General features: G+C 42.6%; 1 protein-coding gene across 5 annotated transcripts in view; it reads right to left on the bottom strand.

The window, feature by feature from the left end:
* LOC134354591 (alpha-actinin-1-like) overlaps positions 1-13241 on the bottom strand; it is a 156392-nt gene that overhangs the window by 27316 nt on the left and 115835 nt on the right. For all 5 annotated transcript variants that reach the window (XM_063063566.1, XM_063063567.1, XM_063063565.1 and 2 more), the window contains exons 12-15: positions 6669-6819; positions 6297-6405; positions 3945-4085; positions 2438-2620 (exon numbers count right to left, since the gene is read on the bottom strand). In XM_063063566.1, coding sequence (XP_062919636.1) covers positions 2438-2620; positions 3945-4085; positions 6297-6405; positions 6669-6819 — 584 coding nt within the window. The remainder of the gene's footprint in view (positions 1-2437; positions 2621-3944; positions 4086-6296; positions 6406-6668; positions 6820-13241) is intronic.

Raw genomic sequence — 13241 nt, 5'->3', positions numbered from 1 at the left:
TTCTCATTGCTACCATCAGGAAGGAGGTACAGGAGGCTAAAGACACACACTTAACAATTCAGGAACAGCTTCTAATGTTCTGCCATCTGATTTCTGAATGGACATTGAACCCATGAACACTGCCTTACTACTTTTTTTATTTCTATTTTTGCACTAACTTAATTTAATATATTTATTAAACATATTAAATTAATATTAAATATATCAAATATATTTATATTTTTCCTCCCTTATTATTATGTATTGAATTGTACGCTGCCGCAAGGACAGCAATTTTCATGACATGTGTTGGTGTTATTAACCCTGAATCTGACAATAGAGTAGATTAAAAGGTTAGCACAGCACCATGGGCCGAAGAGCCTGTACTGTGCTGCAGTTCCATGTTAATCTTTTCTACTGTAATGGTACAATAGAACACCAAGTAGAACTACTGCCTCACATGTTCATGACTCGAGTTCAGTACTGATCTCTGGAGCTGTGTGAAGTCCACACATATTCTCCCTGACCACATGGGCTTCCTCTGGCTGTTCCCACATCCCAATTAACTTGGTTAAATGGTCACTATGGGGGGGAATATCAGGAAGAGCTGATGGAAATGTGAGAAAGAAACAAGTGGGAGAATCACGAGGCAGCAGAGACTTGATGAGTCAAATGGTCTCCTAGGAGCTGTAGAGCCAAACATCAAGTGCCCATTTAGAAGTGGCAGCATCACAGCTGGTAGAGCTGCACAAACAGCATCAGGGGCCTGGTTTCAATCCCGACCTCTGTGTGGAATTGTCATGTTCTCCCTGTAACAGTGTGGGTTTTCTTCAGGTGCTCCGATATCCTGCTGCATCCCAAAAAGGTGTGTGGAAAGGACGGTTAATTGGCCACCACAACTTGCTATTAATGCATGGTGACATGGCAGAACTTGAATGGAGGTTGATTTGAATACAAGGGAAACAAAATGGTGACTGGGATTACTTCACGAACCAGCGATGACTTCCTCCCGTATCATAGGAAATAATCTGAGTAACACCCACGTCTATGACATTAGTTTGAAAGATTGCTTGGAAAGTCATTTCAATGGTACAACTCCAATCAGAAACCAGTGATCTATATAGTATTTGAACCCAACTAAATATTTAATTGGACCCATCTGTTCTTGTGAAATCTGCCTACCAAAATAAAAGCAAACTTCACTTTATTTCCTTTGAGAAGACCACAACCTTGTTGCTGGGTTTGGAGGTTTGTGTGCCTCAATGAACCAAAGAGCTATGCTGGCTGGAGTTGGAGCCTTGTGGTTTGGCTCTTGGTAGGGTCACCCATGCCAAACAGGTCAAAGGGTAGAGGCTAGAGTAAGAGTGGTCCATCAGTCCTCCAGATTCGGAGGTTCAGTTCAAAGCTAACATCTCCGACTGGCCAAAATGTTACGGAAACAGCAAAGAAGAATTCTTCTACATCGGAGTGCGATAGTATTCCTGAGGCTCCACATGGGACTTGCATGACTGAGAGTAGTGAAAGCCAAAAGGAAGCTACTGACATGACGTAGGAAGCCCTGAACACTGTCAGAGATGCAGGACCTTCATTGCTGCCCTAAACACAGTGGTGTAATGGGCAGTATGCAAGTTATTTTATTTAGAGATACAGCACGGTAACAAGCCCTTCCTTCCCTGTCCCACAAGGCCACACCGCCTAATTACATCCATGTGACCCATATACTTCCGGTTTAAGATGACATTACTGAACATGCGACAGCAGCTTAATGCTGGTTTTCAAAGCAAGAAATTCAACTAAATACTTTATTAATAACCCTTTTATATGGAAAATTGTGGGACCAGAGGCAAGGGTTGAGTTGATTCAGCTCTGTGATGTTTTACTCCGCTCTCCTCAGCGCTGAGGCTGCTAGGCGCTTCATGTCTGTGAGCTTCGTGGCGATTTGCCCCACCATATGATAAACTGAAGCCGAGGCTATGGGCTTGCTGCTGGCTTCGTGTCTATGGCCTCAATTTAGTTTGGAATGCTGTCGTGTGCTTTTATTGTTTGCATGATTTGCGTTTTTCCCTGTCTATCTCTACAAGTTGGGCATTGGTCTTTGTTTTAAAATTGGATTCTTTCGTGTTTCTTGTTCTGTGGCTGCCTGTAAGCAGACAAATCTCAAGGTTGTATAGTTTATACATACTTTGATAGTAAATGTATTCTGAACTTTGACCAATTAACTTACTAAATTGTGCGTCTTTGGAATACGGGAGAAAACCCACACTGTTATGAGAACACACAGATTCCTTACAGACAGCAGCATGAAATGAACGCAGGTCACCAGTGCTGTATTAGCATTATGTCAGCTGCTGCACTACCATGTTTCCCCACTACTTCTCAACAGGTAGAGTAATGTTTAGAACATAATCACTTTTGGTAAGTGTATTTTAGATATTGACAACCTTTAGGAGTCCCTTACCTTATCCCACTTATCATTAATGTCCTGAGAGGTAATGGACGTATATGGATTTACTCCGGAGAGTTTAATATTGTAAGACTGAGCAATTTTCGTCATTTCATTCTGGATACCCAGAATTGCCTCTCGCTCCTTATCGGCATCTGGCAACGTTGCTTTGAATTGCTCGTGCGCCGCGATGAGACCCTGAAAAAATCAGAGAGAGAAAACTAATGAGAACACTTGGGTGTCAACATCACTGAACTGACTCAACATCACTTAGGAGTCTGCAGAGATTCAGCAGACATCAAAAAACTTTGACAAACTTCTATAGGCATGTACTGGAGAGTGTATTGACTGGCTGCATCACAGCCTGGTATGGAAACACCAATATCTTTGAATGGGGAATCCTACAAAAGGTAGTGGACTCAGCTCAATACATCACAGGTAAAGCCCTCCCAAACATTGAGCACATCTACATGAAACGCTGTTGTAGGAAAGCAGCATCTATCATCAAAGATCGCCACTATCCAGGCCATACTCCCTTCTCATCAGGTAGAAGGTACAAGAGCCTCAGGACTTACACCACCAGGTCAGGAACAATTAATACCCCTCTACCATCAGGCTCTCAAACAAAAGGGGTAACTACACTCAACTGTCCATCCACTGAGATGTTCTCACAACCAATGATCTCACTTTAAAGACCATCTCATTACCTCATGTTTTTGTTATTTATTGCTGTTTATCTATAGTTGCATTTGCACAGTTTGTTGTTTTCTGCACTCTGGTTGATCTTTCATTGATCTTGTTATGGTTACTGTTCTATAGATTTGTCGAGTATGCCTGCAGGAAAATGAATCTTAGGGTACATGGTGACATACACGTACTCTGATAAAAATTACTTTGAACTTTGATGCAGCTACAAAGAAGGCACAACAGCAGCTATGCTTCATTAGAAGTTTGAGGAGACTTGGTATGTCACCGAAGCAAATATCTACAGATATACTGTGCAGAGTATTCTAACTGGTTGCTTGACCGTCTGGTGGTACCGGGGGTGGGGGGCCACTACACATGATCGGGAAAATATGCAGGAAGTTGTAAACTCAGCCAGAAATATCACGGGCACTATCGTCCCCAGCACCAAGGACACTTTCAAAAGGCGATGCCTCAAAAAGGTGGCATTGATCATTAAGGACTCCCATCACCCTGGGGATTCCTCCTCCTCATTGCTACCATCAGGGTGGTGGTACAGGAGCCCAAAGACACACACACACACACTACATTTTAGGAACAGCTTCTTCCCTCGTCAGATTTCAGAATGGACAATGAACTCATGTACACTCCCTCAGTATTTTTGTACGGCTTCTTTTTGCACTACTTTATTCAATTTAATTTCCAGTGCTTTACTATGTATTACACTGCACCACAGCTGCAAAATAATAAAGTTCAAGACATATGCCAGTGATACCAGATCTGATTCTGACACAAGCCACTGTTTAAACTAAACCGTCGTTCTCACACGGCACGGTACCTGAATCTCTTCAGTAGTGTGGACAATAAACATATCTTGCAGGTCTTCCATTGCACCCTCCATCCAGTTGTTGAAAGGTGCAGCTCTTTTTGCATATTCCAGATATAATTGGTCAATTGTTTCCTGGAGCTTTTCAGTCCTCTGTTAAAACAAAGCAAACAAAAAAGTTACACAGGCAAAATGCTGGAGGAACTCAGCAGGCCGGGCAGCATCCATGGAAAAGAGTGAACAGTCAACGTTTCAGGCCGAGACCCTTCATCAGGACTCAGTGGAGAAAGATAGGAGTCAAGGTAAGAAGGTGGGGAGGGGAGGGGAGGAAGAAGTAAAGGGTGGTGGGTGATGGGGGAAGGGGAGTGGAGAAAGATAGGAGTCAAGGTAAGAAGGTGGGGAGGGGAGGGGAGGAAGAAGTAAAGGGTGGTGGGTGATGGGGGAAGGGGAGTGGAGAAAGATAGGAGTCAAGGTAAGAAGGTGGGGAGGGGAGGGGAGGAAGAAGTAAAGGGTGGTGGGTGATGGGGGAAGGGGTGAAGTAAAGAGCTGGGAAGTTGATTGGTGAGAGAGATAAAGGGCTGGAGAAGGGCGGAATCTGATTGGAGAGAAGAGAAAACCATGGAAGCAAGGGAAGGGAGAGGAGGGAGATGATGGGCAGGTAAGGAGATAAGATGAGAGAGGGAATGGTGAAAGTGCGGGGGGGGGCAGTTACGGGAAGTTCAAAAAAATCGACGTTCATGTCATCAGGTTAGAGGCTATACAAGGTGTTTATCCTCCAACCCGAGTGTGGCTTCATCATGGCACTAGAGGAAGCCGTGGGCTGACATGTCAGAATAACAATAGGAAGTAGAATTGAAATGGGTGGTCACTGAGTGATTCCATTTTCTCTGGGATCATTGCAGAGCCAGGACTCAAACACATCACAAGACTCTAATCACCTAAGTACTCATAATCAACAGAATGAAGGGTATCAAATAGGAAGAGTTTGGCTAAATCCTGCTGGAACTTGGAATTAGCGTTTTGCAGTGATATTGCTGCATCAGATAGAACTCGGCCATTACTGCCTGGTCCACGCGCAGTCAAGTAAAACACCTACAGAATCACAATTAAGCAACATAATGGATTTTCCAAACATGTTGTAGTTTACAGTAGCAATTACAATTTAATTCTTTCAGTACACGCATCTTAAATTAAATAGCTTCAGACACTATTCAAATACAGCCTGGTATGGAAACACCAATGCCCTTGAGTGGAAAATACTACAAAAAGTAGTGGATACGACTCAGTCCATTACAGGTAAAGTCCTTTCCACCATTGAGCACAAATGTCTCCTGAATGTAAAATGTAAAAAAAAAGTAGTGGATACAGCTCAGTCCATCATGGGTAAGGCTCTTCTCACCACTGAATAATTTACATGAAACGCTGTTGCAGGAAAGCAGCATCTACCATCACAGACCCTCACCACCCAGGTCACACTCTCTTCTTGCTGTTGCCTTCTGGAAGAAGGTACAGGAGCCTCACGCCACCAGGTTCAGGAACACTTATTACCCCTCAACCATCAGGCTCCTGAACCAAAGGGGATAACTTCACTCATCTTCACTTGGTCCATCATTGAAATGTCCCCACGACCAATTTTAAGTACTCTCCATCTCATGTTCTCAATATTTATTGTTTACTTGAAGCTAGTCTGATGCTGCCATCTCAGTGAGTCACCTGCCTACAGGAAAGATGTCAATAAGCTTGAAAGAGTACAGGGAAAATTTACAAGAATGTTGCTGGGTCTGGAGGACCCGAGTTATAAAGAAAGACTGAATAGGTTAGGACTTTATTCCTTAGAACGTAGAAGATTGAAAGGAGATTGGATAGAAGATTGAAAGGAGATTGGATAGAAGTATACAAAGTTATGAGGGGTATAGTTAGGGTAAATGCAATTTCACACTGAAGTTGGGTGGGACAACAACCAGAGATCATGGGGTAAGGATGAAAGGTGAAAAGCTTAAGGGGAACATGGGGGTGGTGGGGGGGAGATGGACTTCTTCACTCAGAGGGTGGTGAGCGTTTGGAACAAGTTGCCAGCACAAGTGGTACATGCCAGCTCGATTTCAAATTAGGTGAAGTTTAGATAGGTACATGGATGGTAGGGATATGGGTATGGCACAGGTTGATGGCAGTAGGCAGTTTGGCATGGACTAGATGGGCTGAAGGGCCTTTTTCTGTGCTGTACTTTTCTATAATACTTTGATTCTATTAAATGACAATTATGTAGGGAATCCAGAATTAAGATTCCTTTTGTGACTGCAGAAATGGAATTAACCCCACACATTAAATCCACTACAAGATAAAAGTCAGCAGTTTAGGTCTCACCTCCAGGGCATCCCTCCTGCTCTGGGTTAAAGAGCCCAGAGTGTCCCAATGGTCACAAATGCTCTGGCAGCGAGCATTTACATTGGGAGAATCATAATAATCCAGATCACTACAGAAGGAAAAAACAGAAAGATCAGTACAAATCCGAGCTGAAACATCACAAGGTTCAAGATATTTCGCTTCACAAACATTTGCATACACAATTCAACTTGCGGGAAGTATTCACTTTATTTTTTAAACTCATTACAACATAATTGTTTGCAAATTTCTGTCTGTAGAAAGATCCAAATAATAATGGCATCAGTTACAAAATCTGGCCTTTAATGTTGAATGCAGCGTGGTTGGTGCAAACAATTATATTATTGTACGTACTTGAGCTCTTGTGCGATGGCGGCGATCTGCTCTACTCTGTCTTGGTGGGCTGCCAGATCACTCTCAAATGCTTCGTGTTTCTTAAGCAAGGCCTTGATGTCAGCCAGTGCAGCGGTTTCATAGTCTTTCTGCGTCAACATTGCTTCTTTATCTACATGAAGAGGAAGCAAGAGTTAACTTCACTTTTCCATCTAAGCATCAAGCAAAGGCACTGGTCAAGTGTCAGCTGTAGCCTGGTTTAAGGTCCATTTATTATCAAAGTATGTACACAGAATAAGCCGGCTGGTGATGTAACAGCATCAGCACCGGACTTGGAGGTGAGTTGTCCCATTTGAATCCAGCATCGAGCTCACAACTCAGCCTCGTAAAACACAGACAAAATGGTGAAGAAACAGCAAGGTTGCCGCCTGGTGCGTCACAAGGCATGGAGAGGAATAGCAACAATGAATGCAGTATATAACTCTGAGATTAATCTTCTCCAGGCAGCCAAGAAACTAAGAAAACCATGGAGGCCATTCAAAGAAAGCCAACAATCTCCCCCACTCCATGCACAAAAAAAGATGAATAGAAATAAGAATATCAAACCACCCACCCCCATGCAAAAAAAATCATCCATCTGAAAGAGTCCAATTTGAATTCCATAAATTATAGATGCAGAACCTCGATAACACCCTCCAGAAGCATTGCAGGAGAGTGGAACCATCTGAACACAGAGGCCTTCCCGTGGGAGCAGCGAGCGAGAGTTCTGTCACATGCAGGCACCACCTCTGGCAGCAGTGAGTAAGAAGCTGGTAGTCAGCACTGAACACTCGCTCGCCTGCCACATTCATCTCGATGTTTGAATCTTCCTCCATCCTTAAATAGTCGAGAAATGCAGACAATCATGACCTCTAAACTTTTTCGCCTTGAGGCCACTCACCTCCTGGAAACTTCAAGACAAATGCAATCCAAAGTTCTAAATCTCATTATAGACATGAGCACAAGAAACCCAGCTGGCCAGTGCAGTGCTGCATTGCCAGAAGTGTCATCTTCTGGGTGAGAGAGTGACAAGGCACAGCCTGCTCAAAGGTAGAGGGAAACAACCCCATGTCATTACATCTAGAAGAGCGTCCTTAGTAATAGATGGATTGGATCGTCACTGACACCATTTTCAAACACTCCTATTCCCACCTATATGAACCTGAAAGTTAGCAAAAGGCAATTGCTTTGAAGACGACAACATTCCATTAACTTCAACAAAGTTTCCAGAGTGCAACAGCTTCAGATATGGACATTCCTGAGGAGAAAGCTCACATTAGAGGTTCTTCTTTATGTTTATTCTAATGACTTGATAGTGCAACAGCGACACTACACAATTACTTTGCACTGTGAAGTTTAGACCCATCCTTAAATGTGTGTTGAGAAGAGCACCAGACACTGTTGTAAATTAGTGCCTGTAGCTTAATCAACATTACCACAACCACAAGCTATTGAGGTGCGTGGGAATTTCTGCACACTACTAAATGAAGTAAACAATGTTCATGTCTAAATTTTGTATTTGCTTTTAGCTCGGACTCTTTAAAAGGATCAAAATGGTGAGGAAAGCAAATGTGATGTTAGCATTCATTTTGAGAGGACTAGAATATAAAAGCAAGGATGTAATGTTGAGGCTTTATAAGGCACTGGTGAGACGTCATTTTGGAGTATCGTGAGCAGTTTTGGCCCCTTTATCTGAGAAAGGATGTACTGACATTGGAGAGGGGTCAAAGGGAATTCATGAAAATTATTCCAGGATCAAAAGGCTTATCATATGAGGAGTGCTCTGAGCCTCTAGTCACTGGATTTCAGAAGAATGAAGGGTGACCTCATTGAAACCTATCAAATATTGAAAGGCTTCAATAGAGTGGATGTGGAGAGGGTGTTTCCGATAGTGAGGGAGTCTAAGACCAGAGGATACAGCCTCAGAATAGAGGGGCGTCCTTTTAGAATGGAGATGAGGAGGAATTTCTTTAGCCAGAGTGGTGAATCTGTGGGATCTGTTAAGGCTTTGAAGGGGGTGCAAAGAGGTTTACTAGGAAGCTGCCTGGTTTAGAGGGCACATGCTATTATGAGAGGGTGGACAAACATGGGTTGTTTTCTCTGGAGCAGCAGAGCCTGAGGGGAGATCTGATAGAGGTTTACAAGGTTATGAGAGGCATAGATAGAGCAGATATGGAGTATCTTTTTCCCAGGGTAGAAATGTCTAATACCAGAGGGCATGCATTGAAGGTGAGAGGGGGTACATTCAAAGGGGCTGAGGGGTGAGTTTTTTCACTCAGAGAGTGATGGATGCCTGGAATGTGCTGCCTGGTATGGTAGTAGAGGCAAATACATTACAGGCTTTTAAGAGACGTTTGGATAGGCACATGGATATGAGGAAGATGAAGGGATATGGACATTGTGTAGGTAGGCAGGATTAGTATTGGGGTGTTTATGATTTGCTTTTTAGCTGGTTCGGCACAACATATCAGGACAAATGGTCTGCTCCTGTTCTATGTTCTATGTTTTATGTTCTGTTTTGTTTTACACTTTGCAATAAAAATACGAAGAAGAAAGAGAATACACAAGTTACAAGCTTTTTTCTTTAAGCTTCCTGCAATCCAGGAGTTCCCAACATGAGGTCCACAGACTCCTCAGTTAATGGCAAGGCTCATTGGCATAAAAATGGTTGGAAAAGGTTGGCTCTAAAAGGTAGAATACAAAACTGGGGTTGCTTTTCTCTGGAGTGTAGGGCACAGAGCGGGTGACCTTATAGGGGATTATTACACCATGAGGGGCATAGATAGGTGGGGCAGCAGGGTAGCATAGTGGTTTACAGTACCAATGACCCAGGTTCAATTCTCGTCACTGCCTGTAAGGAGTCTGTATGTTCTCCCATGAGTTGGTAGGTTAACTGGTCATTGTAAATTTCTTGTGATTGGGATAGGATTAAATTGGGGGTTTGCTGGGCAGTGTGGCTCAAAGGACTGATTCTGCGCTGTATGTCAATGAATAATTAAAATTAGTTTTTTTTTCCCCTCAGGATAGGGGAGTCAAAAACTACACAGCATAGGTTTAATGTAAGAATCTGAGAGGCAAGTTTCTGCATAGACGGTGGTGGTTATATGGAATAAGCTGCCACAGGAAGGGGGAGAATTACAACTTTTAAGTAATTTGGACTGATACAGTAGATGAGTACAAAAAGCTTAGAGGTACAGAGAACACTGGAGGAGCAGGCTTTTGTGACGAACACTGAGACGGGTCGAGGTCTTTGGTGGGAGATGGAGAGAAGACACTGGAGAGAACCAGCTGTAGGATTCGATCCAGTGGGAAACCGCAATTTGATGGAGCCCAAGGCACAGAGGTCTACCGAAGATCAGTGAATATGGCTTTCGGAAGATTTGATCTCCAACCTGTGCACGTTTGACTGTTTAATTATAATGGGCCCTTTTTGTTTCTTTCTTTCTTTTCTCTACTAATTCTTCAGTTAACATCCAAAAATATACTTTCTTTATAACTGTATGTAGTGTATGATCTGCTATTTCATGCTGATGGGTGATTGCAAGGGCCAGTAAATCACAGAGCATTCACACAAACCGGGGTTTGGGTGAGCGAGACATCCCAATCACGGATTTGGCAGTACCAACGTTGTATAGACCCTAGACATATGAAGCCTGAGAAAGGTGGATTTCCTCACCGCGGAGTCCAGAGGCTGTTAGCGAGGGGCTAACAAGCTGTTTGTAGAGGTGCCTAGTAAAAAAGGGTTTCGAGAGTTAAAATGAGCATCTGCTAGTTTAATTTTTTAACATCTGGCAAGAAGCTTTGAGGAGTTCATCAGCCAGCATCTTATTTACATTTGTAAGAAAAAAAAGCATTTCCTAGAGGGGCAACTGAGCTATATATTCAGTGGACTTAAAATCCCCCGGCCCTGAATTTGCAGTCAACAAAAACAAATGGTACTTATCAACCTCGAAGGAAGTGTCCCACAAAATAAGTCACAATTCTCATGTTGATCTCTCTACATCCAAAATCTGTTGCTTAAAATCAGAGTTCTGAGGGCGGTCACTGATATCCAGAAACAGCGACTATTGAAGTAGGTAAGCAGCCAACCTGACAGGCAGCAGGAAAACAACCAATTTCATAAACATTTTTATAGTTTATAGAGCCCACAATAAAGACCGAGCTAATAATTTGAAACTAAAGATTGAAGTCACCAAATTAAATGTTAAACATTAAAAAAAGTGGAAATTAAGTGAAGGATTTGCTCACAAACTACTTTTGAAGTCACAGAATCATAGAAAAGTACAGTAGAGACAGGCCCTTTGGCCTATTTAAAACTGCTTAGTCCCATCGACCTGCACCAGGACGATAGCCCTCCATACCCCTACCACCCATGTACCCATCCAAACTTCTCCTAAAACATTGAAATTGAGCTCACATGCACCACTTATGCTGGCAACTCGTCCCACACCCTCATGACCCTCTGAGTGAAGAAGTTCCCCTCATGTTCCCCTTAAACTTTTGACCTTTCACCCTTAACCTCGAGTTGCAGTCTCACTGAACCTTAGCGGGAAAAAGCCTGCTTGCGCTTACCCTATCTACACCCCTCATAATTTTGTATCTCACAATCAAGTCTCCCCACGGTGTTCTAGTCAGATGTCATTTAACAATAGCAACAACTTTCTATCAGAATCTTAGCTGAACTTCATACAATGGGACATTTTCAGTAGATTTACAGCAAGGAATATGTTGTCAACTTTAATATTTTCCATGATTGAAGGCTGTAAAAGAGGAAACTGCAGCCAGAAACCTTGTGCTTAATGGTGACAAGAGCAATCTCATGAAACTGCTATCAGCTACCATTGTTTATTTGCTCAACTTTAACTTCAAATCACTACCTTTTTTTTGCTCTTTTTGCACTACTTTTTAAAAAATATATACACTTCTTATTGTAATTTACATGTGTATTTAAAATTGGGTATTGCAATGCACTGCAGCCTGATTTTGATTCTGGTCATGGCAACATCTAGGAGAGAGGCATTATCCATTTTTACGTTTCTGATGAATCATTTCCAGCCACGCTCAGCCTGTACTGATTTGAGTGACAGCACTGCCGAGAAGACACATTTTTGTTTCAGCATGCGTGGCTGGCTCTTGTAAGTCAGGGCCCTTACTTTGAACCAGGGTTTATTCTTTCACTTGATGGCAATTGCAGAGCAAGCAATGTATTATACTGGTGCCTGATGACAGGGTGTCGGAGATTGTTGGATTGTTAATCGCGGCCTCGCAGACTTAAAAGAGATTGACGTATGATCAGCACTTTGTCATAATCTCACCAGCATCCATGTAAGCCCTGCTTATGAGAGTTTGGATACATTTTTCGATAAACTTTTAATCAAAGAACGTGTTACGGTATTTGGAGAGGGGACCAGATTCTCTGGGTCAAGTCTATTATCCCTGGATATCATTTAGAGTGTGTAATCTTGTAACAGGAAATAAAATTCAAGTTAATACTCCTACTTATACCCCATCTCATCATCTCACATTCACATTATTTATTGCAACTTACATTTGCATTTGCACAGTTTCTTGTCTTCCACATTCCAGTTGATCTTTCAGTGATCCTGTTATAGCTACTGTTCTATAGATTTGCTGAGCATGTCCGCAGGAAAATTAATCTCAGGGTTGTATATGGTGACATATATGTAATTTGTTAATAAAATTTACTTTGAACTCTGTACTAATATTTCTGGATATGGCCAAACTGGCAAGAGCTGATTTCCTCACCACTGACAGTCTGTATTTACCAACAACATAGTTTGCCATCTGACCCATCCAATCAATGTGAATTCTCAGAGCAATTTCATACGCCCGCCCCACCCAAAAATATGGCCCTGTGACCTAATTTTGCCACTTTTCCCCATTGTCAAAACCCTCTCCACCACACACACTTGGAACAATCCAGAGTGGCCAATTAACCAACTCATCAGCAAGTCTTTAGGTCTGAAATGAAACCAGAGCAAGAACGGGAAGCAAGCTATTAGCTAGCCCGAATCCCTCGAAGTCATGAGGTTTTGTTCAGCTCAGTGAAGAGTTCTTTCACCTTCGGGCCTGATTTACGTCACAGCAATTATATCAAGAAATTGGTTGAAGTAAAAATATTTCTGGAAGCTGCTACAAGTAGGGAAGCGGAAGGTGAATCTTCAATGGGAGGTTAATTTTGCTGAGGTAATTAAGGACTCGTCATCCTCGGTGGGACAGAAGCTGGAAGCAAATGCTCAGGGACATGCAAATAATGGAGGAGACTGGGTATGTCAGAGAATCCAGTGGTGAGTTCAAAGATTGTAAAATAAATGCACTAGGGATTGACGACTTCAACAACAGACTGCACACAAACTGTTGAGCTGAATGGCAATTAAACTGGAAATGGATGGCCTTGTCTGCAACTTATCCTCATCATAACCCAGACCTTGCCTTTAGTCTACTGAACATCACCCACCCTTCAGACAACTTGTTTCCTTTCCCAGTCCTCAGAGGGTCATTAACTGCTTCTCTTCCACGGTGCTGCCAGACTTA

This window comes from Mobula hypostoma, chromosome 12, assembly GCF_963921235.1.
Source record: "Mobula hypostoma chromosome 12, sMobHyp1.1, whole genome shotgun sequence".
NCBI lineage: Eukaryota > Metazoa > Chordata > Chondrichthyes > Myliobatiformes > Myliobatidae > Mobula > Mobula hypostoma.
The sequence above is the reverse complement of the archived record's forward strand: the minus strand, read 5'-3'. Positions and strand labels throughout refer to the sequence as shown.